This window comes from Parasteatoda tepidariorum, chromosome X1 (genome assembly GCF_043381705.1).
Source record: "Parasteatoda tepidariorum isolate YZ-2023 chromosome X1, CAS_Ptep_4.0, whole genome shotgun sequence".
Lineage (NCBI taxonomy): Eukaryota > Metazoa > Arthropoda > Arachnida > Araneae > Theridiidae > Parasteatoda > Parasteatoda tepidariorum.
This window is the reverse complement of record NC_092214.1, coordinates 26,951,326-26,977,193: the sequence shown is the minus strand read 5'-3', so window position 1 is coordinate 26,977,193 and position 25,868 is coordinate 26,951,326. Positions and strand designations below refer to the sequence as shown.

General features: G+C 27.1%; 1 protein-coding gene across 1 annotated transcript in view; it reads right to left on the bottom strand.

The window, feature by feature from the left end:
- Window positions 1-25,007, bottom strand: part of LOC107440330 (Allatostatin C) — a 33,130-nt gene extending 8,123 nt beyond the window's left edge. The window contains exon 1 of the mRNA XM_016053231.4: window positions 24,727-25,007. Within this exon, the coding sequence (XP_015908717.1) occupies window positions 24,727-24,840 (114 nt within the window). The 5' untranslated portion in view covers window positions 24,841-25,007. The remainder of the gene's footprint in view (window positions 1-24,726) is intronic.
- Between the last annotated feature and the right edge of the window lie 861 nt (window positions 25,008-25,868).

Sequence of the window (25,868 nt, the reverse complement as noted above, 5' to 3'; positions counted from 1 at the left end):
TTTAATGCACATTGTAAAAAGCTTAAAAACATTAAGTAATCATAACTACTATAAAAGCATTGAAAATATTAAAAGCATGTATTAAAAATAATTATTAAGCTAAAAATAATAATTATTTAACTGAAAATATTCTATTATCTAAGAATAATATTTAATCTAAAAATAATAAAAAAAATTTTATTTACTAAATTTTTAAATCAAGGAAAGCTTTTCGATATAATAAAGTACAAAATTATTTAAAGTATGAAACTATTACATTAAAACAAATACTACTTTTCTTAAATATCATTTGAAGCGTATTTGAAAAGCAACAATTGAAAATGAAGTGAGAAACAGCTTTAAGTACATCGAATTTATTTATTCACTGTAATGCTATGCATACTTTATTTCGTAACAACATGATTATTTTTTAATGAAATCAATAAGCTTATTTTGCCAACTAGAAGTTATTTCGATCGAAAGAAACGTCCAAAGTTTACAACGCATTAAGGAATAAAACACTGTAATTTCCATTAAATATATTAGGCTTACTAAATTTACTAACCTTAGTTTACTCAAAACAAAGTTTTAGCAGGTAGAACAAAAGGATTTTTAATTAAATCTAATGCAGAGGAGAAAAGTAAACTTTAGATCTCTCTTAAAATTAAGAAGGTTACGATGGAATGTCTTGCTCTTTCCTGCATTCAAACTCGTCAAGTAAATGACTCCGCTGTTTTAGCAAATATTTGATCAAACCCTCTTGGCTAGTAATTTTGGCCTCAATCATTTCCTCTTGTTGATTACTCATCTCCCACAACGACAGAACTTGGCAGCAGAAGCTTTCTTATTTTGTATTTGAAGATGAAATTAGGCATATATTTTTTATGTTCAAAAAGAGCAATATGTTCTAGTCTGTTAAGATAAATGTTATCGTGAACTTCTGTTTATCTTGTTTTTATAAGAAACGTATATTTCTAAATAATCTTAAGTTATCTATAGCTTTTTCATATAAATAAATCAATGAAATCTTAAATGATGTTATATATCAACTGTTGCTGTTTTATTTAGTTTCCTTCTAGCTAACAATGGAAAATTAGGTAAAAATCAAAACAGAACACAGAGCACTTTAATAACTTTTGATCTACTGATCACATTTTCGTAGTAAGGTAAAATCTTCATAGTTTAAGGTATTACGATATTTTAAGTTACGAAAGAAGACGCACAAACATTGCTTTCTCTGGATGAAAATATCTTTTTTGCTAACATAATATAAGAAAATATGGTCGTGATAGTGTTATTAATAACATTGTATTTTTGTAATATTGTAATTTTGTTATTAATAATATAAATTACGTTATTATTTTAAATTAAAACATAATTTTAAATTTAAAAAAGGAAAAAGATGCTTCTTATTTAGTGCATGTAATTTTATATAAACGGTTATGTCAAATTTGATTGATTATAAGGAGCCTCACTACAGCAATTTACACATTTATACGCACACTTCAAATAAATTAATTGTGCAATCAAAGTCACTTAATTCTCACCTGTTTTTCGGCAATCAAATAGGTTTATTGCTGTCAGGTCGACTTTTCTCATTAATAATTCATTAGATTTCGGTAATAGCATTTATGTTTTCCCTTTACTTAAATACTTATTTACGACCGTAATGTGTATAATTTAAAGACTTTATTTTTCACAAGAATTATAAAAACATACGTTAAGAGTTGCCATAATGGAACACCTCACACACTGTTTTCCTATCTAATAAAAAGAAAAACTGATTTCGCTGAGAGGAGAAAGATGCAACGCGAAGTGTGATTTTCTGCGTGTGTGACCGCCAAAGGGTTAAGCAATAAATATTGGATGGTGGCTTAAAGTGAGTGTAGTCAAAGATTAGTACTTAACAGTGCATGTTTTTAAAAAATTTACATTAAAGCTGAGAAAATACATGATTTTCTATATCAAAAACATATTTTTGTCTGACTTTTTTTAACAAATGAGCGAAATTTCCGCCAACGTTGCATGAAAAAATTGAGAAAAATTGGTTTTAAAATTGCAAGTTAGAAAATGGGTTCTGTAATCATTTGTGGAAATTTTTTTTATCTTTCTTATTTTGTAATCTGAGTATTTTCGTTTTTCTTTTTGATAAAATGTAGCCCTTTAAGGGTTATTCTAGAAAAAATGTGATAACTTAACAATGAATTGCAATTTTAAGTAATACAAAATTCTTATAACATATCTTATTATTATTGTTATAACATATCAGTCTTACAATATGTCTTATAATAATTAAAGTTTCAGCCAGTTTCCTACAGGGTAATGAAGTTAAGTATCTACAATTTCGAAATTAATAGATGGCGAAACTTCACCCCATCACTTTGACGACAGCAAGAAGTGTTTTCTTAAGTTTTTATGTAATACTTTTGTAACAAAAGGCCATTTTTTTGCAGACGGAATTACGGATATTCCAAATCACGTAACAATCGTAACACCAATATTTTACCTTAGAAATTTATTGTTGAAGATTATAGATTGCCATAAAATTCTGTGGAAGGAGTTATTATCTTGTTTATTTTAAATCGAAAAGTATTTTGCAAAAGTTGTGCGGATTTAGTGTAAATGATAAAGGTCAATTTTCACAATTTCAAGTGAGCAACATTTGAGGCCACTTTTTTTTTTAAGTATGAAAACTTTTGCCCAACTTCTTTAGTTCATGAAATATACTGACAAAAATAGAATTCAGAGAATTTTAAATTCTACAAAGAGGCATTGACATACTACTAATTTTTAAATAAAATGAAAATAAATGTATAAATTGCAAAAAACAGGTTTTAATCTTATAAGAAGGTTTTTAATTTAAGCTACATTAGAGCGTTATTTTTATTTATTTTTAATTTTAATTAAAAGAGTTTTCAATTGTGTGAGATTAATTCCTTGGAAACGGAAATTTGTTTCTTTTTAGTTATTTTAAACATTAGCTAATGAAGGATAATAATTAAAAATTAAAAACAATTTTTGCGCGGGCTCTTAACAAAGAGAATAGATTCATATGACATAAGTTGTCATTTATATTAATAATTAGAAAAATTAGCTATTTATAAAAAAAATAATGAATTAATAAGCATACTTTAAACTATCAAATTTAATACAGTTTAAAAAAGCAAATCTAAAACTTTTCACAAATTAGACTTTTAATTTCAAATTAATACTCTTTACAGCCTCTGAGGTTATTGTCTTTACGATTGTAAACTGAATAAATACCCCTAATTAATTTTCTAATCTGTTAAAATCTCTTAAATTCCAAAAAAAATTCGCGAAACACTATTTTTTCAATTATAACTATTTATGGAGGGTATAAAATCAAATTTTTTGAAAAGGTAATTACTGAAATTTAAAACCACTTTTTACTTAAGTAAATATAAAAACGATGACACAGATTTATTTTTTATTCAAAGAATAGGAGCTTGAAGGATTAGAAAAGACGATAAAATAACCTCATTACTTGTCAAATTACAGATAATTAGTTTTCCTTCGCCGTTATTAATTGTAAGCAAATTACATCGAAAATACGTAAGACTATAAAAATGCATAAGCATCTTGACTTCTAATTATTAAAACCATTTTGGCCATTTTAACATCAGCTTAAATAGACGAAATCATTAAATGAACTATTAGCTTGCTGATTTGAACTTTTAATGAATAATTTAAAGTTAATACATCCAAACAAGCTTTGAACTATCATTTCGAATTTAAATCCAGGAAGTAAATTTTTTAGTTTTATAGATAAAAGATTTAAGGGCATTTGTGTATATTTTGTATTTCTTTAAATTAACTTAGAAAGAAAGGGCGGGACAAATATTTTTTTGAGAGTTTTGGAAAATTTTACTGAACTCTTTTAAACTGCAAATTTATTAAGATATATGACGAATATTTTCTAAATATTATTTTATTTTAATAAGCATACATTTAAAACAAAAAAACTTAAAACTGATCAAAACCACTTTCTTTTCGTTTTTAAAAAACGCATAATTTATCTAAAGGATAACATTTGGTAAATCATCCGAATTTTCAAATATTTTGTATCATTGAAAGTGTTATAATTATCCGAATAAATTGTAATTTGGTTCAATATCAGGTGAGTATGATGAGCCAGACTGTACCTCACATTTCAGTAGCATTAATTTTTTTATGTGCTTCATCTCCTTAAGATAAGAGCCGGAAAGATAAAAACAACTGGATCTGAGTTATATTAGCCTACTCAAAAGCTATACGGAAAAGCTATATTAGCCCAATTAAAATTATATCTATCTTTTACTTTAAACACTAAAGAAAACTCTGTAAAGTTAAACGTTTGTATACCTCTGCAAACAAATTAACGTACTTCTACTACATTTTCATGAGCGCTTAAAATTAGGTGATATAATTTATTTTAAGTAATGTCTTGAAAGGAATTATTGACTTAAGTAATTGAACTACTTTAACTAGTTTTAATTTTGAAAGAATTATTGTGTTAACTAATTTTAATAAAATGCGGCAGTGATCGGAAGTCGTGCGCTACAAGTACTGAAACTACTGTAGTCGCTACTTTTTTTCATAGTTTGTAGTGTAGTGTGCTACTTTTTTAAAAAAAGTAGTGCAGTGAGTAGTGTGATACAGAAAAAAAAAGAAAAAAAAGCGTTAGTTTGAAGCGATTTCTGGCTAATTTTTCCATCAGTTTAGTATATGAACATGGTTCTAACACAACTAAATTTTCGAACTTGATGGACATAAATCTTTGCGGGTCTGTCAAAGGACGCAATTTTAAAAACCCCTTTGGTTGTAAGCTAACAATAATTGATTGAGTATTTAAAATTACGTTTAAATAATATAAGATAGATAAATAATAGTAAATTATCTCTGTGGTCACACTTTCACATGCAAATGTAGGCTCGTGAAACATTTATGATATTTCAAAGGAGAAGCATATTTTCGATGCACTTCATTTCTTAGAAAAAATAAGAAAGCATTAAGCACTAAAGATTTGATAATTTTCCAGAACCTCTTGAATTAAATATTCGCTGTCAAGAAGGGTATGAAAAGTTCAAGACTAAATGAATAAATTTAACAGAAATGTTTTAGAATGACAGACTGGATCAATGCAAACATGTTCTAAATAGTTCTACATGGCCAATATAGGCTAATTTTTTATTCAAAATTATTTTGAACATAATGTGTAAATTAATTTCGCCATCAGTGTAAATTATGCAGGTGTAAATTAATTTCGCCAGAAAAGTTCAGTTCCTCTAAGTAGTGAAGTAGTCATTACATTAAAAAAAAACGAAGTTGTAGCTGTAGTTAATTACATTTGTAACAAAGTAGTTGTAGTTGTAGTAAATTATAAAAATAATGTAGTTTTTGCAACTACTGAAATGAGGCATTAATTTTTTTCTATTCAATATGTGAGCTTGAAAACTTAAAGCTTTATCTTAATTATTATTTTTGACGATTTTACTCTAAACATTTAAAATTACTAAATACAGACAGATTAAAACATTAAATAAACTTTGTAAAGATGAATTACACTTTAGACCTATAATGTATTGAGCGTTATTTGAGTATATAATATCTATAGCTGCTAATTGGCGTCTAATTTTCAGACTTTTTCAGAACTATAAATTACTTTTCCACAAAATTGTTGAAACATGTTCAAGTAGAAATACCGTTTAGTCACGAACACGAAGACATTGCAGTTTGAAAATTGTGTTTCAAGACCGTCGTTAATTTAATTTATGAAAAGACGGAGGTAAAATTTCATTACCTCATTTTTCATCTATTTTTTACACAACTTTTGAACACTCTTTGTTTCTAAGAGCTATAAAGATTTACGTATCTTCACGGCTTCGAAAGTGTAAAACTTTAAAACAAATTGCTTTTCACTAGAGTAATTATGTCTAAATACGCTACAACGTTTGCTTTGTTAGCCGATGCATTTTTTGAGATAATGTTAGCTGATTTAAGTGAAAATTTAATGCTAATCAACAGGAAGGAATCTATCGTTGTTAAAAGTATTTAAATCTCATTTAAATATATAGAAACATAGTTTTAAACTTTTATTTTTTATGTTTCAAAAAATTTTCGTACAAAAAGTGAAAACTAATTTGATTTTTTTATGATTTAAGGTTTTTCTTCAACTCAGTGACCAAATTTATGGAGTGAATCCGCAGCACTATCTTAATGAAACCAAATTTGACTGTTATTGAGAAATTATAAATTCTGCTTGTTTTAACATAGAGCAAAACTTGGAAACATAAAATCCTGAAAAATTATACAAAAGACCTAATGATGTTTAAACTTTCAAGTTGATACTAAAAAAAATGGAATAAATTTTTATACAGTTAAACCTGCACAGAGAAAAAAATGTGGTCAAAATTACCAGAATGTTGTAAAATTTACCGTGTTTTTAGTTCTTATGGGATCGTAATTCTAGTTCTTATGGGACCTAAGATCAAAAAACTTAAAATTTTAGATCAAAAATTTTTACCGAGGCGCTTTGGTTGTAATTTTAGTAAAATTAATAATAAAACACGTTTTTATAATATGATATAAAATTTTGTAATTTTATCATGATTCCGTAGAGCATGACTTAAAATCCATTTATTTGGTTAAATTTACTTTTTAGATATGTGTTTTACATTAAATGAATGAGTGGCAATAAGAATTATAATTTTAAAAACCAGAGTTTCCGATTAAGCGTTACGATATGAACGAAAAAGTACCAATATATATATATATATATATATATATATAACCAGAGAGACCAGATTTGCTTAGAATTATGATAAAAAGAAATTTTAACGAAATATAGCAATGGATAACTATAAAACTTACATATTTAGACAATGTACAAAACCTCTGTGTGATTTAGAAGTCAAATACTGAAATAGTACAAAATCCCGACTTTCCTGTGTTAAAGTTGAAAATTTATGTGACTCAGATTTCATCTCGGTAATTTAAGCAATGATTCCTTTTTTGGAAACAGAAATCGTAAAATTGCTATGTAATTCATAAAAGGTGATTATAATTAATGATGATCAGTCCAGTATCTGATATTTTGCCTAAATTGAGTACAAATTTGGGGACAAACGCGTTAAGAGAGGTGGAATCTAATTTGCTTGCAAGTATGTTTCACTGCCAAATACTGGAAATCTTCGTCAGTTTGTATTAGGAGTAATTTATCAGGAAAATATAATAATTTAAGGGAAATAATGGAAAAATGAGAATGTGGTAAAATGAGATATTGGGTTGGATGAATCTCAAGAATTCCTATCGCAAACATCCGAAAAATATAACTAATAGAAAAATTATATACATGAGTATTTCATGAAAAAAATTATTTTTGTGTCACCCATATTATAAGAGTGATTATATATTTAGCAAGGGAATTTAAATAACTAAATTTTTAATTCTTAGTTGCTCTGAAAATGAAGGGTGTTTTGTAATGACCACCCTTAAAACAAATTTTAAGAGTCCAGGTTAAAAAGGAGTTTAAATATGCATTAAGGTTCTTATGCTCTTATGCACATTTGAATTAATATTTAAGAGAGGAAATATCAAAAGTGAAATATCGAAATCTAATGAAGCATTACAGAGGAAAGCAGGAGCTGAAAACACCAAATCCTATTTTTTTTAAATATTTCATAATTCTTTTTAAAATATACAATTTAACCTTGAAATAAAATAGGTACTTTGACTTGAGCAATTAAAAATTAAACGAAACTAGCTAAAATTAGCAAGTATATTTAAATGTGATTAACACCAGTGATCATCAGTTAAGAGAGCTTCTCAATCATCTTTAAGGGCAGAGTTATAAATAATTTCTTAAAAATAAAAAGTTTATTTAAAAGTTCAAACAGGTCAAAAAATAGAATTTGAAAAGAAGTTTGAAAAATGTCTAGACAGAGGTGTTGTTACTTTTAGAACAATGAAGTCTGAAACAGGAAAGTACAAGGAAAAGAAGGAAGTTAAAAATAAATTTCAAGGGAAACCAATAAGAAAATAAAATATTGGAGGACATAGAAAATGTTGGAGAAAAAGTAGAAAAATCCGGCACTTGTTGATTTTAAAATACACGTAAAAAAGCGTAGGAAGATACAGAAGTTTAAAGTTGTGGTTTCAAAAAAAGCAACAAATCTACAAGGCGTGTACCACCCATTAATGAAAGTTAATACTAACAAATTTGATGCTTACCTTAATTAGCTTACTTTTTTCGCATCTGATGCAAACCATTAGGTACTGGTGCAAAATAATATTTCGATAATATTTTAGCACCAGTTATAAAAGGACACTACCAGGAAAATTGTTCAAGGTAAAACAGTAAAAAAAATTTTCTGCAACCATATTAAATTGCTAAGTTGAACCTTGCTTTTGTTCAGGTTGAACCACAATTACATTAATTAACATCTTTTAATTGTTATTTTTAATTAGGTTTAATTAGCAAGGTGAAATGTTCAATTTAGTACTTTATTAAGGTTGTGAAAAACTTACAGGCTATTGTAATTGAACATTCTCCAATATTCATAGCAGTGCATAAATGTTAAAAATATTTGGAGAGTTTTTAGAAGTAAATATCTTACACATTTTACTGTAAACGGACGAAGTTCAAAGATTTCAATTATTAAAAATAAATAATGAAAAATGAAAAATTGAAATGAAAGAAAAATTGAATGAAATAAGGAAAATAACTAATGAATTAGGCAAGAAAAAAATGTTGGTTACTCAGTTGTTTGACATTGGTTGTCAAAAAATGGTGTTACTTTCGAAACGACCCCCAATTGTAGCAACTTCGTGATGACAAAATTAATTAATGCTCGGGCAAATATTTAAATTATGAATGCATTACAAAAGATATTATTTTAGTTTTCCTATTTCAAATTTGATTTAAATGTTCCTAAAATCTAAATAGATGTAGTGTAGCGAGTGTATGTGTCAGTATTGTCTTTGGATCATCATTAAGAATTTTTTTCATTTTTCATAACACAGACCGTCATCCATAGCGCATCACAAGTGCGATGCTAATGACCAAACTAAATATACTAGCAGTGCCGTTTGTTGTCGAAGCTTTCCACTAATTTTAATACTTGGCAAGAATAAATTTTCAGTTTCTTAAGTAGGACGCGTCGAGTAATACATTTATTTCTCTTCAAATTCCTGATCAATATTTCGAATCTCCAATTATTGTTTGGAAGAAGATTAAATAAGATTTAGTGAAATTTATGAAAAAAATAAAATAATTTTGAACTTTCATTCAAATTAAAAAAAAAAAGGATTTTTCAAGAGTTGCTGTTAAAATTTATACTGGGAGTTAAATTATTATTTGATAAATTATAACGTTTTATTAACTATTTAAACTAACAATTCATTATCAATTGCACGATCTTCTGCTCATGAGATAAATTTCCTGCAACAAAACAGAAAGATTTTGTTTAGTTTAAGTTTTATGGTATTTTAGATTAAATACGACTAATTCGCTGAAGTTAAAATTATAATTTCAATCCAACTTCGGGAAAATCATTTCAAAAAATATTCCTTATTTGAGATATTGTTTATGAAATAGAATTTATATTCTGCGCAATTTGAAAATTAAACTTGAATAATATGAAAGTATAAAGCGGAGAAAGTATAACATAGAAAGAATTTTAAAATGTATATTCACTCATCATGCATTTTAAATTAAGTCTGTAGTCCTGCGAAAAAAAAGTTTTGTGAAAATTCGTTTGATATTAAAATTGTGTGTATGAAGTTCTTTAACATTTTTATTCCTTAAAAGAAGAGGAAATGCTCTCTGGCTTTAAAAATTGTTCAAAATTCTTTCATAATATCAAAATAACTCTCATAAAATATTGCGTTGCAAGGATATTCAAATTCTTTATTTGAATATACTAAAAGCTCGTCAAAATGCGTTTGAAGTTACATAAGTATGTATTTTGCATGAGAAAGTATAGATATTTAGGAAAAAAAAACTTTTTGTTGGCGGACTGATGCATTTAAATAGAAATTTGAATCTCTTAAAAAAGAAATATTAAATTCCAGAGGGAATAACTTAGTTACTTCAGAGAAAAAAATATTATCCTCTTTGAAATTTAAAGATTATATCGAATTATCATTTTATTCTTGAAAATATCAAAGTTTTCTTAAAATACTGCAAAATGTATTGTTTCTATAATGTTTATTTATTATAAAAATGTTACACATTTTTGTAATTTGAGATAACTAAGACGTGCAAGGTTGGACTAGAAAATGCAGTTTTCATTAAAATACATACATTCCTCAACAAAAAAAGACGCGGTGTTATTATTTCCTGTGATACTTATCGAGCATGAGTTCTCTTTTATCGATTTCAGGGTAGACACTTCTATTATGACTATGCGTTTTATTTGGTTCAGTAAAAAGTATATTTTAATCATTAAATTTAAAAATAAAAGTGAAATACTCTGTAAGAAATTCAGGATCAAATTATGGTAAAAAGTACCAGTACTCAGAGTGCTGGTACTGACAGCCTATTGACATTTATAATTTATATTGTTGAATTAAATAATGCTTTGAATATCAAAACAAAATGAAAAGGCAGAAAGAAAGAAATTATCTTGGAATATTTAAACTTTCTTACTGTACTTTTCCCCTCTTGCAATAGAAAAGTAGCAATTTATTTAAAGCAAACTTTTCAAGTTGTAAATCATTTTTTTTATTGTTTGTTTAGGCGTATTTATTTTCACTTTCTCTTCCACGGAAGTTTCAGATAAATGAACTTTACGTTTCACATTTTAAGAGATCGATTTTTATTTTCATTTCATTGATTTCAGCTTCGTTTCTGTCTTCTAGCTGATATTTCTAAGGATTAAAGCCTAATTAAACATTTGAAAGAAAGTCAAAAGAGTTAGCTTGACTTCATTTATTAGAGTGAGTAAGCAAAAGTAGGTAATTGCTTTTGCAATTTTTCTTTTATCTTTCAGAGGGACGAGCGGCATTATTTAAGGGAGAAAGCACATCACTCAATATATTTTTAAAAATATTCATTTTATCCAAATAATAAAAAAAGAATTTTATATTTATTTTTATTATTCTTATTTAAAAATTCATTTTATAAATTAATTCGCTTGCTTAATGTGTGCTTTTTTAGACTATCTTTTAAGTTATTAAACAGCATTTCGAGATACATGATAATGAGCAAGTAACAGTTCGAACTATAAAAACTAAAAAATGAAACAGAACTAAATCTATTTCAATAAAAGAAAGTATGTTGTTAAGATCTAACTGAATAAACGTAAGAATACAAAGTAAATGATGTTTTTGGAATACAATTTTCTTTTCAAATTTAAGACTACATGTCTGGTAAAGAAAGGTTTTAATTTACTAAAATAACTTCGTTATTTATTTTTCAAAAACATGAAACTTTTTTTTGTTGATATTTTAAAGTTTCGTTTGCATTTTTTTTTTGCTTAACTGCAAACGCTTTCGAAAAATGTTGAATATTAAAGATTAAAATGTGTAATTTTGTATTGAAAGATGTTTATAAAAGTTTTAAAAATTGATTATTACGTATTATTAAGTAATAGAATATTATTAAAGAATTGTATATGTATATTGTATATTTATAATATATATATNTTGATATATATATATATATATATATATTGTATATGTATATGTATGTTGTATATGTATATTGTATATGTATATTGCATAAGTTTACTCTTACATAATCACACTTTTCAAGAATAATCGTCAAAAATGAAACAAAAAAAAAACGTGCACACGCTATGGGTCACAGAAATGTAAAGAATCCCTATAAAAATCTCTACTTGGTCTAATGAATCTTTATTAGAAAACACAGGACAAGAAATCACAGAACTTGTTTGATTGTCGTTGGAAATAGAGAGGAGTTGACAAGTTTATGCCGCTTCCAAGTTTCACCTGACAATCAAATTCGTTCTGATATTTCCAATTTGCCCATCGAAATTTATATTTTTAAGAAATATCGTTTTTTAGTATGTATTTACGTTTGTCATTCTTTAAAAAAGGTTTCACGCACTTTGCATTTGACTTGTAATTTTTTTCTAAATAGGGCAACAGAATATCCAGATTTTTAGGTAAAAAAGAAAGTTACTTTTTAAACACTTTATTTTTTAGTTAGCTCAAGAAAAGTTTTTTTTGAATATTTTGTATTTATTGCTGCAAAGTATAGGATGGATTTTGTTAGCATGCAGAATTATTTTTCATAAAATAAATAAGAATTTTTAAAATATTTCTCATTTATTCTAAACTTTTAATAGTCGAAAAAGTTTTAAATTATTAAAACAACGTAAATCAGAAAGGCAACATCTCGGTGAGTTTAGATTTTACTATTTTTTAACATCTAAAGTTCTTGAAATAAAAATACTTTTTATTTTTACTAAGAAATATTTTGAGCAGTATATGTGTATTTTTTCAATTTTTTTTTTAAACATTTGTCATTCCATTACCAGTTAACAAAAGTCAAATATCGATTTCTTACTCTTGGTAAATAACCTCATATTACGGAACAACTTAAGTCTTTATGTAATATTTCGTTCTTTAAAATACATCTTTTAGAAAACATTCATGCATAAAAATGTAGTGCAACATTAGACCCAATTTTTACATTTAACTAATTTCCTAAGTAATTTACGATTGATTTCACAGATTATGAAGATTCATTAATTATATTGACTTGAGATATTATTATTGAGATACAATGAGAATGGTAAAGTATGATCAAAACGATCAGAATATGGTAAAATTTACTATGCTTTTGGCTGTATGGGAGCACCAAAATGATCAATATTTTTTTTTATCGTGCTGTGTTAAAGATTTTTGTAAAATTAGAAAAAGAATATGTTTTTTTTTAAATAAGTGATAAAATTTGGTAAATGTGGTAAAATTTGGTAAACTTAATATGATATCTTAAAGTACGACGTAAAAAAACATTTGGTTAAGTTTACTTTTCGGTTTTGTATATTTTACTTTTTGTGTATTTTGTGTGTGGTAATAAGAACTATAATTTCAAAAACCAGTATTTCTGGCAACCATTGCCACATGAACTAAAAAATTACTAAATGAATGGTTTAAAAAACGTATACTTTTGTTTTATTAACCAGAAATATGTTTTTTTTTCTTTACCAGAAATGTCAATACTAAACAGTATGGTAATTTTACCAGAATTTCTCCGGGTATAAAATTAATAGGTGGCCTAAGTAACCCTGTAATTTTTTTATTTATTTGCTTATTTTTTTACAAATTTCTTTTAACTTTAACACAATAACAAATAGGAGAAAGAAATATTTAAAAAAATATTGACAATAAAAGTTTAATCCTAACTCTTGCAGGCTGTTTTCAGTAAATATTTGAAACATGATTACTTTATTTTTTCTCGAGCTTTTCATTGTTTTTCAATAATCCTTAAAGTCTAAAATTAAAACAAACTAATTTAATTAGCAATAATGTTTGTCATTTTGTTTATTAAAAATCTAGTTTAAATGAAATGTTTTGATCGTAAAACCAGCTCCTTATTAGGACATTCACCCTGATAAAGAGAGCGTTGAACGCTGGAAACATTTCTGAAAATTAATTAGTATTTTAATATGAATTGATGGGGATTTTTGGGAATTAAAAGTAGCAAAATGTATATGTATTATAACTTTGAGATAGTTAGTTAATTATTTTTCAGGTACAAAGGCAATATATATTGAACTGATTAATATGAAAAAGTATATAATATTTTTTTAAAAATAAGAGGAACATGGTGCATTTGACCTTCGAGAAAATTTACGTTTTTATACAACTTTTTTGAGGAATTTAGCATTAGATTGTAGCGCAGTATTAAGTATGATTATGCGTTGTTGTTTTTCTATTCAAGTTGAATTAAATTGAAATCAAGGAGGTTAGACATAGATTATACACGCTTTTAAATTAATGAAAAAAAGTTGTTTAAAATTTAAATAAAAATAATGTAAGCAGATGACAAACATGATAAGATATAAAATATTTGATAAATCATGTTTTACTCTTCTTGAATGACATACTCTCTGAAAAAACAACCTTAACTACAATATTTGTGATTTCATACGTCATTTTCTTTATTATATTGCATTCTTTGTGAAACTTTTTCTTTTTTTTGCATTGATATTTTATTTAATTATCCTATGAATCTCATTATCATATAGATTTTTGAGAATTTGTTTAAAACATAAAATTTTCTAAAAAAAATATAACTGTTAAAAAATTTAAAACGATCACTAAAACATTTTAAACGTTAATTAATTAATTATATATTATCAGAAGAGCTTAAAAGTTAGTATTTTATTACATTTTCGTATTGTATTTTTAAATATGCATTTGAAGGGCAAAAGCGCATCTTAATGACAATCGAGAACATGTTACTTTCAAGGTGGAAATAACATTTATAGCATTCTTTCTATATCAAACTTCAAGTCTGGGTATATTTGATAAAAATAACCCTGTTCTTTTTTTCTTCCAATGGCAGGCACTGAATGTTTTTGAATCCTTGCCTAGACTATGCCAGAATTGTTGCTCATTTCGCGTTACCCAGTGGGCACCTGTGAACCAAAGTCACGGAGGCGATCAACATTGCCCACGCCACACTGCCACAAACCAGTTTATAGGGTGGGCTACATTCACACATCATACATACGCACAACAGAGGACAGCACAAAGAGAGAGAGAGAGAGAAACATCCATGCCCAGAGCGGGATTCGAACCCGCAGCCTATGGCTTCGCAGTCAGGCAAGCTAACCGCTCGGCCACCTGGCCGGCGTAACCCTGTTCTGATTTATATTCATATGTCCCATGAATCATCAACATTGGCAGTGCTAGTGGTTAGAGAATCACACTCCGGTTTGGAGAGGCCGGAATATAATCTTCGACTCCACTAAGACCACCAAGTACACGTGATATACGCGTTCGTAAAATCTGTGGAAGCGAAAGTTCATGGTCGGTTGCTGAGCAGTACCATGGCTACAGAGAACTGGAAAAAAATTTCTTCCTCTTCAGATTCACGTCAAAATTGTGGAAGTGACCCCACGAACAGCTAAGACGTACTTTCACCCTTGCGGTGTTCTCTTGTCAAACGATAGACGCACCTTCCTGACTAAATTCGAAAAGGCCAATAACTGGCATGCTTGGCTTGTCCAAGTGTCATAAGATACAACACATCATCAACATATCTTTTATTGAGACATGTAGACAGGAGATAGAGGGCAGGTGGATGAAAAATCAGAATTTTTTTGTGTTCTTTCGAAGCAATATCTAGAATCTAGAAGCAATATTAAGAAGCAACAAGATACATAGGCTTGTTTCTATCAAAAACTTGGATTTGCAAGAGTTATTGCTATACGTAGTTAAAATTAAATTATATATATATTTCATCTTCTTTTGTTTAAGTCATGTTAATGACAAGGGTTAAATACCTTAAAAATGAAGCAAATCTAACAAAGGTAACCACGAAATTTTCCAAAACAACAAAATAGAACTTCATTCAAAACAATAAGTTACTAAACATGTGTACTAGTAGTGCTGTCACTTTTAAAACTTTAAATCTTTTTAAAAGAACATATTTACACTCTTCAGTAATGTGAAAGATAGAAATTTCATGGGGCAGAATAATATTCCATACTTGAGATGAAATTATGATTTCATTTTATTTCGATTTGATTATGATTTAATATGCATTCATAAAAGTCATATATCACGTATATATTCCTATAAAAGAAAAATTGGGAAAAAAAATCATCTATAGTTTTTAATGTAATTTCTGCGGAACACAGCAAATATATGGGACAAGGCACGTGGAAGACATATCAGTGAAAAAATCTCTTTAAGAATAAAAAGGAATCTTTTGGTACAGTTAAAATCAGAAATATACGCGGAGAAATTTTTTTTTTTAAAATTACCGTATTGTATCGTTATGTCATATCTGGTAAAGATAACCATAATTCTGGTTAATAAAACTAAAATCTAAGCTATTTAAATAATTCATTTAATAGTTTTTCCATTCATAAGGTAAAGAATTACAGAAAATTTGTCTTTCAAAATTACAGTCCTTGTTACTGCACTAAAAGTCCTTGTTACTGCATTAAAATATACAAAATTTTATTGTAAGTTTAGCCGAATAAATGGTTTTTAAGCTATGCTCTAAGATATCATGATATAGTTACCAAATATTGCCCAATTTGTCAAATTTTATGGCTTATTATAAAACTATATTCTATTGCTAATTTTACCAGAACCATTATCAAAGCGCTTCGGTAAAAATTACTAAGCTTTTTGGGGTGTTTCCATAGATTTAGAAACGCTTTAAATTTTACCATATTATTGTAGTTTTGACCTAACTTTTTTTTCAGTGTCATGTTAACGACAGACAAAAATGTCAATGAAAATATTTTTTAAATTATTCTGTACTTAACAAAAATATCAGTTCGGAGCATAACTGTTCCGAAATTTGTAGAACCATCTAGTGTATAGTATACCCAGTGACAATATTTCGTTTATATATACAAAAGTCAGTTTAATTTTAAAACGCAAATACCTATTTGCAACGTTTTGAGATTTTAAATGAGTTTACAAGTACGCAATAAATTTCTGAACATTTCAAGGAAAGAAAAAGGATTGTAAAGCATTGTTTAAATTATTAAAAATGCTATATCCGTGTAGTTTAAGTTTTCCTAAATACAGCTATACAATAAATATTAGTATTTAATATATTATGTTTTTAAAAAACAGCCAGTTACAAGAAATAAATAAAAACTGTGAGATCTACCCACACAGTTTATTTTTAAACATGTCATTGCCAAAGATAAATTGACCTTGATGTTAAGCCCTTTAACTAACAAAAAATGGTTTTGACAATCTAGACAAAAGAGTATCTTAACAGCAGTGTATATAATGGCAAAAACAATATTGAATATAACTCCATATGACACTTAAATGGACTATTTCTATTTGTTAAGAAATTTGGTGGAAAATGGACTTTTTCTATTTGTTAAGAAATGTTTTTCTTAGTTTATTTTCAATTCGTTATAAATAATACTGGAGCCATTTTTCAATTAAAAGACTAAACGAACTGGAAACTTTATGTACTAGAGTTTATATTTAGATTAATGGAATTTAAAATTCAATAATTCAAAATTATTTAACGAGCATTTCATTTTCTTATAAAGGGGTGCATTTAACTTATTGATAAATTGTTTCTTCTTTTGACAAAGTAATCTCCTATTAGAAAATTTAAAATGTATTGCAAGCGTACAAAATATTTTACTCGCATTTTTGCAGCATAACAGCATTTCAAAATTATATCTATTATATCTACTTATATTAAAAATAATTACGAGACAATACTACGTCCTATCGGTCTTTACTTAAAGAGAATTTACAGGTAGTGATGTTATCTATTTCATTGATATCGAAACTACAGCATAGTCTAAGTATATTATACTTGGGCATAACTAACTACTGTGCAGTGGTGAGCTTTGAAGTAGTAGTCATTACTATATTGCTACATATTTTAAATTATATTTACTTTAAGTAACAATAAGTATTAAAATTCCTGAATGATCATCAATATAACGAATGTTATTGGCTCACTATAATTTAAAAGTTCATAATGATTAACCATATTTATTGAATTAACTACTCTTATTCAGTTTTCAAAACCACAAAAACGTTTAAAAAATTATGTTGGTGTTTTTCGTCGAAGTCTCGAATCAATACTTGAAATAGAAATTTGTAAATCGGAAATACAGGTTTGCCGAACCACACCGAAATCTTCTTTACTATCTTTAAGGACACTGGGTGAGGATTTAATAATTTTTCTGAAAAAAAAGATTTTTTTTTTCTTCAACATACCAAAACTCGCAAGTTTGCATTTTTTGAATCTTATCATGTTTGTCATCTGCTTACAATATTTTATTTAAATTATAAACTACTTTTTTCTATTAATTTTAAAGCGTAGATTAATAAAATTAATCTACACTCTATTGACTATCAAGAAACAGACTTTTACACACTTTTTAAATATATTTAATGAAGTAATTAACTTTTAATTTAATCAATGAAAAACTTTACTACTGTTCCTTCTAGTACTTTTTTTATTATTTACTAGATACATTTTTTGAAAATAAAATCAAGCAATTTCAAAACAGCCAACTGCTGATCCTTTATAATTGTAGCACAGAAGTATTTACTTATTTTTTGATTTACGATTTTAGAAATGAAATTCTCACCTTTGATTTTTCCCTCATTTAGGAATCCTTGTGCTGCATTTCGTTAATTTTGAGAATCATTTCATCCCCAAAATCACGTGATTTGTGATGAAACGCGAGCTCTCAAACATATGACAATAATATTTACTCAACTTGAAACCTTATCGTAGTGCATTGTGGGAGATTGTTTACTAGAATGACTAAACTAGAATGAAGAGTAGACGATCGGAAATAAAGTGACGATATTAGTCAACCAGTTTGTATGATGGTCAAGAAGATCCCGGGTTCGAATCCTACTTCGACATGGGTGCCATTTATCTTTCTATCCCATGTGTCTTTCTTGTTATGTTTATTAATGTATATAAATATGTATAATACGTGCATAAGAAAGCTTGATATTTGGTATAAAAGTTTTTGATTAATATTTGATTGTATGGAAGAGAAAGAGAACAGAAAGAGAGAAAGAGAACTAAATGAGAAGAGAACAGAATGAAATGAGAAGAGAACTAGAACTAATGAGAAGAGAACTAAATGAAAGAGAGAAAGAGAACAGAAATTACATTTTACGCATTCAAATTGAGCATTTGGTCATAATATTTATAATATAAAAAATTCGACACTTTTAAAATCGAATTAGTTATTCGAAGTATTTAACAGTTTTTTTAAAAAATAAAATCCTTATATGAAAATGAATTGAATTAATCAGTACGGACGATATTTCAAATTACAAAATCAGACACAAAAATGTACTTTCTTTGAAAAAACGCACCTTTTTTCGAAAGATTTGGGTTTCTGATTTCCACAATATACGGGGTGGTCGCAACCCGGGTAATATGGTCCTAATAGTTTGATCAGAAAAGCTGTTTTACGTTTGGACCCCTTCATGTTAATTTTACTTTTTGTGTATTCCGCTATGTCTGAAAAACTTTTTAAGCTAATTTAAAAAAAATTATACGCAATTATAAAAATTATATCCTAAGATGATTCCATGAAAAAAGCAAGTTTTATTAAATATGTTTTTTCAATCTTTCATTCGATGTATGTCAAAAAAACTGAGTTGTTTGATATGCAATATTTTACATCATTTTAATGAATGCAATTTTACATGGCAAAATGCAAAATTTGAGCAAAATCGGAAGAAACCGGAGTTTAAAAAAGTCATATATTTAAAATTCGATTTCTCAGGAACTATTCAACCAATTTTGCTCAAATTTTGTATTTAATAATTTTTAAATTGCATTATTTAAAATGATGTAAAAAATTGTAAAAAAATTTTCGACTGTCATTAAATGAAATGATAAAAAATAATAAATGATTAAAAAAGTTGTTTTTTTTGCATGGAATTAACTTTTGATAAATGCATTTTCTAATTGAGTGCAAAATTTTTTCTATTCACTTAAACATTTCTTAAACATTAATATGGCAAATAAGTAAAAAATCGAATTAGCATTAAAGGATTCCAATTTTGGATCGCTCTCCTGACCAAACTATGGGGACCATATTTCCCAAATTGCGGCTACTCCTATATTTCAGAGGTCGGAAAACCAAATCCGTTGAAAAAAATGGTATCCTTATTCAGAGAAAGTACGTTTCTGTGTTTGATTATGTAACTTAAAATGTCATCTGTACTAATTTTTACCATATTTGAGGTTACACTCTCGAACGATTAAGATTGAGTCCTAGAATGCGAAGATCAGATCATTAGAGGTAAAGTTATTCAGGGTGGTCCGCTTATGTTTTTTTGCTCAACTGTATAATGCTGACATTGAAAATTTTCCCAATTTTATGAATTCTATAGATGATATTGAACTCCATCTTGGGAAGACTTCAACTTTACATACAATTCACTTTGGAGCAGAAAATCCTGTTTAACTTTGCTAGGGTTCTCTTTCCAAATAATGCAATTTTTAATGAGGAACTTGTTTACCCTAAGGCTATTGTTGGGTTTCCTTTAAATATTATCGAATCCATTTATAGAATACTGCTGATGAGCGTTCCGTTGTCGTATCGTTTTAAACCGTTTCATTTAGTTTCCTTTTATAAACTCTCATTTCCTTCATCCAAATAAAACTTACTGCTCTCTGTTCACTGGTCTATCATGCCATTAAAATTTGTTCAAATGGAAAGTTCTTAATGAGAAACTTGTTTATTTATTTTAAGGCTATCGCTGTTGACCGTAACTTTGTTTTCAATATTATTGAATATAGTTTTTGAAACTGAACACTAAATTTAATAAATCTTTCCACTGAATTAAAAGTATTTGAAAAAAAAGTTTTTTAAATATTTTTTTCGGCTGCTATGTAATTAGATATTTCCCCTCATCGTCTTCAAATAAAAATATGAAATAACTCTATTACACCCATGAAATTCATAAATGTTCATCTTTTCGTAAGAAATAATTTTTTTCAAACCCCTTTGAATAACAATATATATTATCTTAAATTGTTTGTTTTGATTCAAAGTTTTTTTTTCACTTAATCATTTTATTTATCACATTTTTTTTCTACATTATTTATTTTTTAATAACTAATTTATTCATTTGCTTCCATCATCCTATTCATAATTTTATCATTATATTCATAATTTTATAATCCTATTCATATTATTATCATCCTATTCATAATTTTCTGCAGTTAACCAAAAACTCATATATTTTATTTATATTTAAAATGATATAAGTTTTTTAAAAATGATTATTTCACTTTACATTTAAATTTTTTTCAACTACTCAGATATTATTAGTTTTAAAATAAAGAGAAACTGTAATTTGTGGGTGTATTTTTAAAAATGGTGAAAAATCAGAAAAAAAACATAAAATAAGAGCGAGAGTTAAATAGTTAAAAAAACAGTTGGTATTGTTAGTTTATAATAAAATCGGAACCTCACTTAAATAATAAGAAAATAAACAATAAGTAATTTGTAAACCACCCAGTATTGTTAAGTTATAAATAAAATCATTTAAATAACAAAAAATACAAATACGTAGTTTGTAATCAATCTATTATAAAATTTTTACCATAATTTTTTATTGTTTTACCAGATTATCTAAGAATTAGCTCCACACGAGAAATAAATTACAGTGAAATTACCATACTATATTGTAATGACAATTATACTAAAAAGAATCATCATTCAGTTAAATAAAATTCAGATATATGGTATCTAAACCATTCATTTGGTAATTTTTCCGTTGTGGTTTACCGAAAATTTTGTCTTAAAATCATAGTTTTTATTACCAAACATTTATAAAAAAATACAAAACTGAAGAGTCGATTTCACAGTATAAATGGTTTTAATGCCATACTTTAAGGTATCATGATAAAATTATCAAATTTCAACATATTTTCCAAATTTTACGATGTATTATAAAACCGTATTTTATTGTTAACATTTAAAAAACATTACGAAAGTGCTTCAGTAAAATTTAGTGAATTTATTGGTGTTGCCCGAGAGTCAGGAACATGGTTGATTCTACCATATTCTGTTAGTTTTTACCATTCTTTTCTCCGCAGTGCAGAGTCGTTTTCGTAGTTTGGTTTTGAGTCAGTTTTTTGAAGTTTCAATATCTAAACTACTCTTATGTAAATTATATTTGCTGTTAACATATAATATTGTTGTTAAAAGTTGGGATACGAAATTACGTTCTTTTTTGTCGTAGTTAAGGGAAGACAAGAACTAAATTTGAACAAGAAAGATGACTTGATCGTCGGTGACTTGACTAACTGAAAATGTGCTAAGAAATTAATTTGTGGTTGAGATGTCAGCAAGCAATACGAATTAGCTACATCGGTGTTTAATTTCTGTGTTATTGTGCACCAGCGAAGTAAAGATAATTTTATTCACCCTGGATAATTTTCTAAGCATGTAATCATCTAAATTGTTAATCGTTCCAAAATGTTCATTTCCTAAATATAATCGAGCTTAAAGTTTTGCTTGTGAATTTTCTCGTTAGCGTTAAAAGTATGAGATAAGGGAAACATAAAACAGTTTTAGTACACTGATAAGAAAGTTCAGTTAAAACTACCAGAATATTATAAAATTTACTGAGTATCTGGATCTATGGGAATACCAAAAAGCTCGGTAATTTCTACTGAAACGCTTCTGTAATAATTTTGATGAAATTAACCAAAAAACATGGCTTTATAATGTGTGATAAAATGTCGCAATTTTATTACGATGCCTTTCCTTTCCCTCTGAAAATTTTTTTAAAGCAAAAATAGAGAAGTGAACATTTTGAGGTAATAAAAAATTTGAAAAATTATCTGAAATTAATTTACATTGTAGTGAAAAAAATTATTAAGTATAATATCATATAAACAAAATCAAAATTGGATTAATAGATTCGGCCCAATCAATGAAACGAAACTGGATCAGATTTGACTTTAACAATTCAAGTGGAATAATGAATTAAAGAATGGTAAAATAATGAATTAAATGCTGAGAATTTCTTATATTTTTAAATGATTTTAAACTCCTTGGTATAAAAATTGATTCTGTATTTATTACAAATCAGTTTAAGCAAAACTCTTTGGGGATAAAAATTTATACACTCAGGACAGAACGAGCAACTTTCCCAGAAGCTGATATCTATTTTAGTTTAAGAAACTATTGGAAATTAAATTTTCTGCAATGTCTTTCACGATTTATTTTATACAGGGTGTTCCATAGAGACCACCCTTAATATAAATTTTTGGAATTAATATTATGCTTTTTAAAATTTTTCATGAACAAAAAAATTATATATTGGGATAATTTAAGTAATATTTAAGCGACGAAAAGATTAAAACAGTATTGAAATCTACAGTACAAGAATGCAAATGGAATAAATATTAAAACTGCTTTAATTGGCGGTTGAAACTTAAAGATGTTTCAAATAGTCGTCTTTCAATATTCGCTCTTCTTTATTTCTTCCCGCAATAAAATTTGTCTTGTTGTTTAGCCATCATATTTCAATTTCATTTTTGTTTTTCTCTGGCTAAGTATTAATTTGCGACCTCAATGTGGAAACTTTTTTATTTTAAGTTTTGCAAGGAATCTAAAAATATATATTAAGGGTGGTCTTTACTTAGGACCATTGATTTTTAGAGAAGTCCGGGAAGGTATCTTCCATTAAGAAACACTTTTTAACAATTAAAATAACTGTAAATTTTTCGAAAATGAATAAATAGAATAATATATTAAAAGTTTTATTAAAAGGAAATTAATATTCCTTTCTTTTTTTTCTTTTATTTGTCAAAAAGTGACAATAAGCAATTTCTGAATTTCCTTTCTCCCACAGTTGAAAATAACAGTAGATAACAAAAATTTAGATTTTTCTTAATACATACCTTTAATTCAAGAAAAATTCACAAATTATAAAGAATGAAAGCCGAAAAATAAAAAGAATGCTAAAATAGTTTTTGCATTGATTCAACTTATATACATTAAGGGCCATAACTTTGATTCAGTCGAAATAAATGGTTATTCGGGAAAAAGTGAATTTTTGTGCCTGATTTCGTAGCATAAGTAGTTGCCTCCACTAATTGATTAAAATATTTGAGAAGTGAAAATTGAACTATTAATGTGCTTCAAAGCATTATATGTAAAGTTGTTCAGGATGTTCCGCTTTCCGCTTTCTTTTCTTCTCTTTCTTTTTATTGCTGGTTGTACAATATTGAAAGTATTTGATACATAAAATAAGTATATTATTAAACATGTTCAACACTGAAATCGCTTTTGGAATTAACGTAGTATTTTTTTAAATTTATGTAATTATTGCTATTACTTAAAAAAAACAATCCAGCATTTTTAATTTAAATGAAAAGTTAAAAAAATACAAAAAAATTACGAAAGGAAAATAAAAATACAAACTTTACCAATGAATTGGATTTACTTTTATTTATCAGCAAAAACATTCAGTTGAATTTAAATTAGAGGAGAAATTATCGTAATCATTTTGAAAATCCATTTTCAAGAAAAACGATCAAATGGGCTTAAGGGTTCCATTATAATGAATTTACGCCTTTTCTTATTAGTGCATTTACGCCAATTTACGTGAATTTATAGTTGTAATACATTCAATACGTGTTAAAAATCTTACAAATTAATTTATTATGTTTCAATATTCAAGATTATTCTTTTTTCAATGCTGTTTCTTTTTTTTAATGTTATAATGTCAAGAAATTTTGCATTTTATGGCTAAATAGTGTTCAATATTTTTGATTAGTTGAATGTTAAGCATTTCAAAAATATTTAAATGCAGGTGACTTGCTTCAAAGACGCAAAACACATTTTTCAACATGAGTAAATATGTATTTTGCGCTTTTAAAATAAGACAATCGCGTTTCAATATTTATGAAATATTTAGGATTTATTAAAAGCGCAACAAGCTAACTTAATTCACTTTAGTTTCTAGGATTCAATGATTTATTTGCTGTTTTAATGTAAGGAAATATTATAAATATTTTGAAGTAAAATAGTTTGAAAAGTAACTTACAGCTGAATCATTGAGACGTCTGTTGGTTCTACTGGCTGCATCAACTTCTTTTTGAAAGATGCAGCAAATAAAAATGAAAGCAAGGAAAAGACTCAACAAGTTGATCTTGATCATATTGGATACTGCAAAATATTTACTCGGAATGAAAGAAGAAGGAGATGTTCGGCGGGGAAGTTTACGAACGGGTGACTTCACTGAGAAAGAAGAAGCGGGAACTATTGGACAGTTAGGAAATCTGCGCAGCTCAACTTTTCGGAGAATCCCGAAATTAGGATTGTCATGGCTCTTATAAGGGAAGATTGTTGATAAGTATTGGACGTCTGTGACGTCATATGTTGACTCCACCCCCCTGGAAATGCTCCGGGGTGAATGAAAGCCATGACAAAACATTTCCGTCAGTTAATTTCTTATTCGACGAAATCACTTCCGGAAAAATTAAAAGAAAAAGTAAAGAATTAAAAAGGGAATTGAAGATCTAACCTTTGTCTTAATTACGCTGTTTTAAGTTTCGAAAAATGCGTGGGATTAGGAACTTATTCAGAATTTGTAAACTCTTTTTGCTTAGATAATTTAACAACAGTTCTGAAGAAATATTTACGAATTTTAATAATTTAGGAAAGTTCCTGCTGTTTCAAGAGAAAGAAGTTTTGATTTTTTAAAAAAAGAAATAATGCGCTATAATAAAGAATCTCTCTTTCTCTCACTCTCTCTGAATATATATATATGGTTACTTTACATTTTTCCTGACATTGGTGTTAATTGTTTTGCTATTACTTGCCAATAACTCAATCCGTATAGGCAAAAAAGTAATAATTACTATTATTTTTGTATACCTATAAGTTTTTAAAATAAAGTAATTATCAGGAACATTCAAGAAAAATACAAGGTCTGCTTCCTTAATCCTTTGACACAGAATTTTGAATAAACATATTTTTTACACGTTTTTCATTGTTTTGTATTAATTTAGGTCACACATATATTTCATTTAATGTTTTCATAAATTATAGTTATGAAATACTATATATGAAATAGTGGTGTTTTTTTCTTAAATGGTAAGGTAAAATAGTCTTAGGTAAAATCTTCCAAACACTGCTCACTTACAAACAATAATTTTTCCAATTTACACTTATTTGCAGTTACGT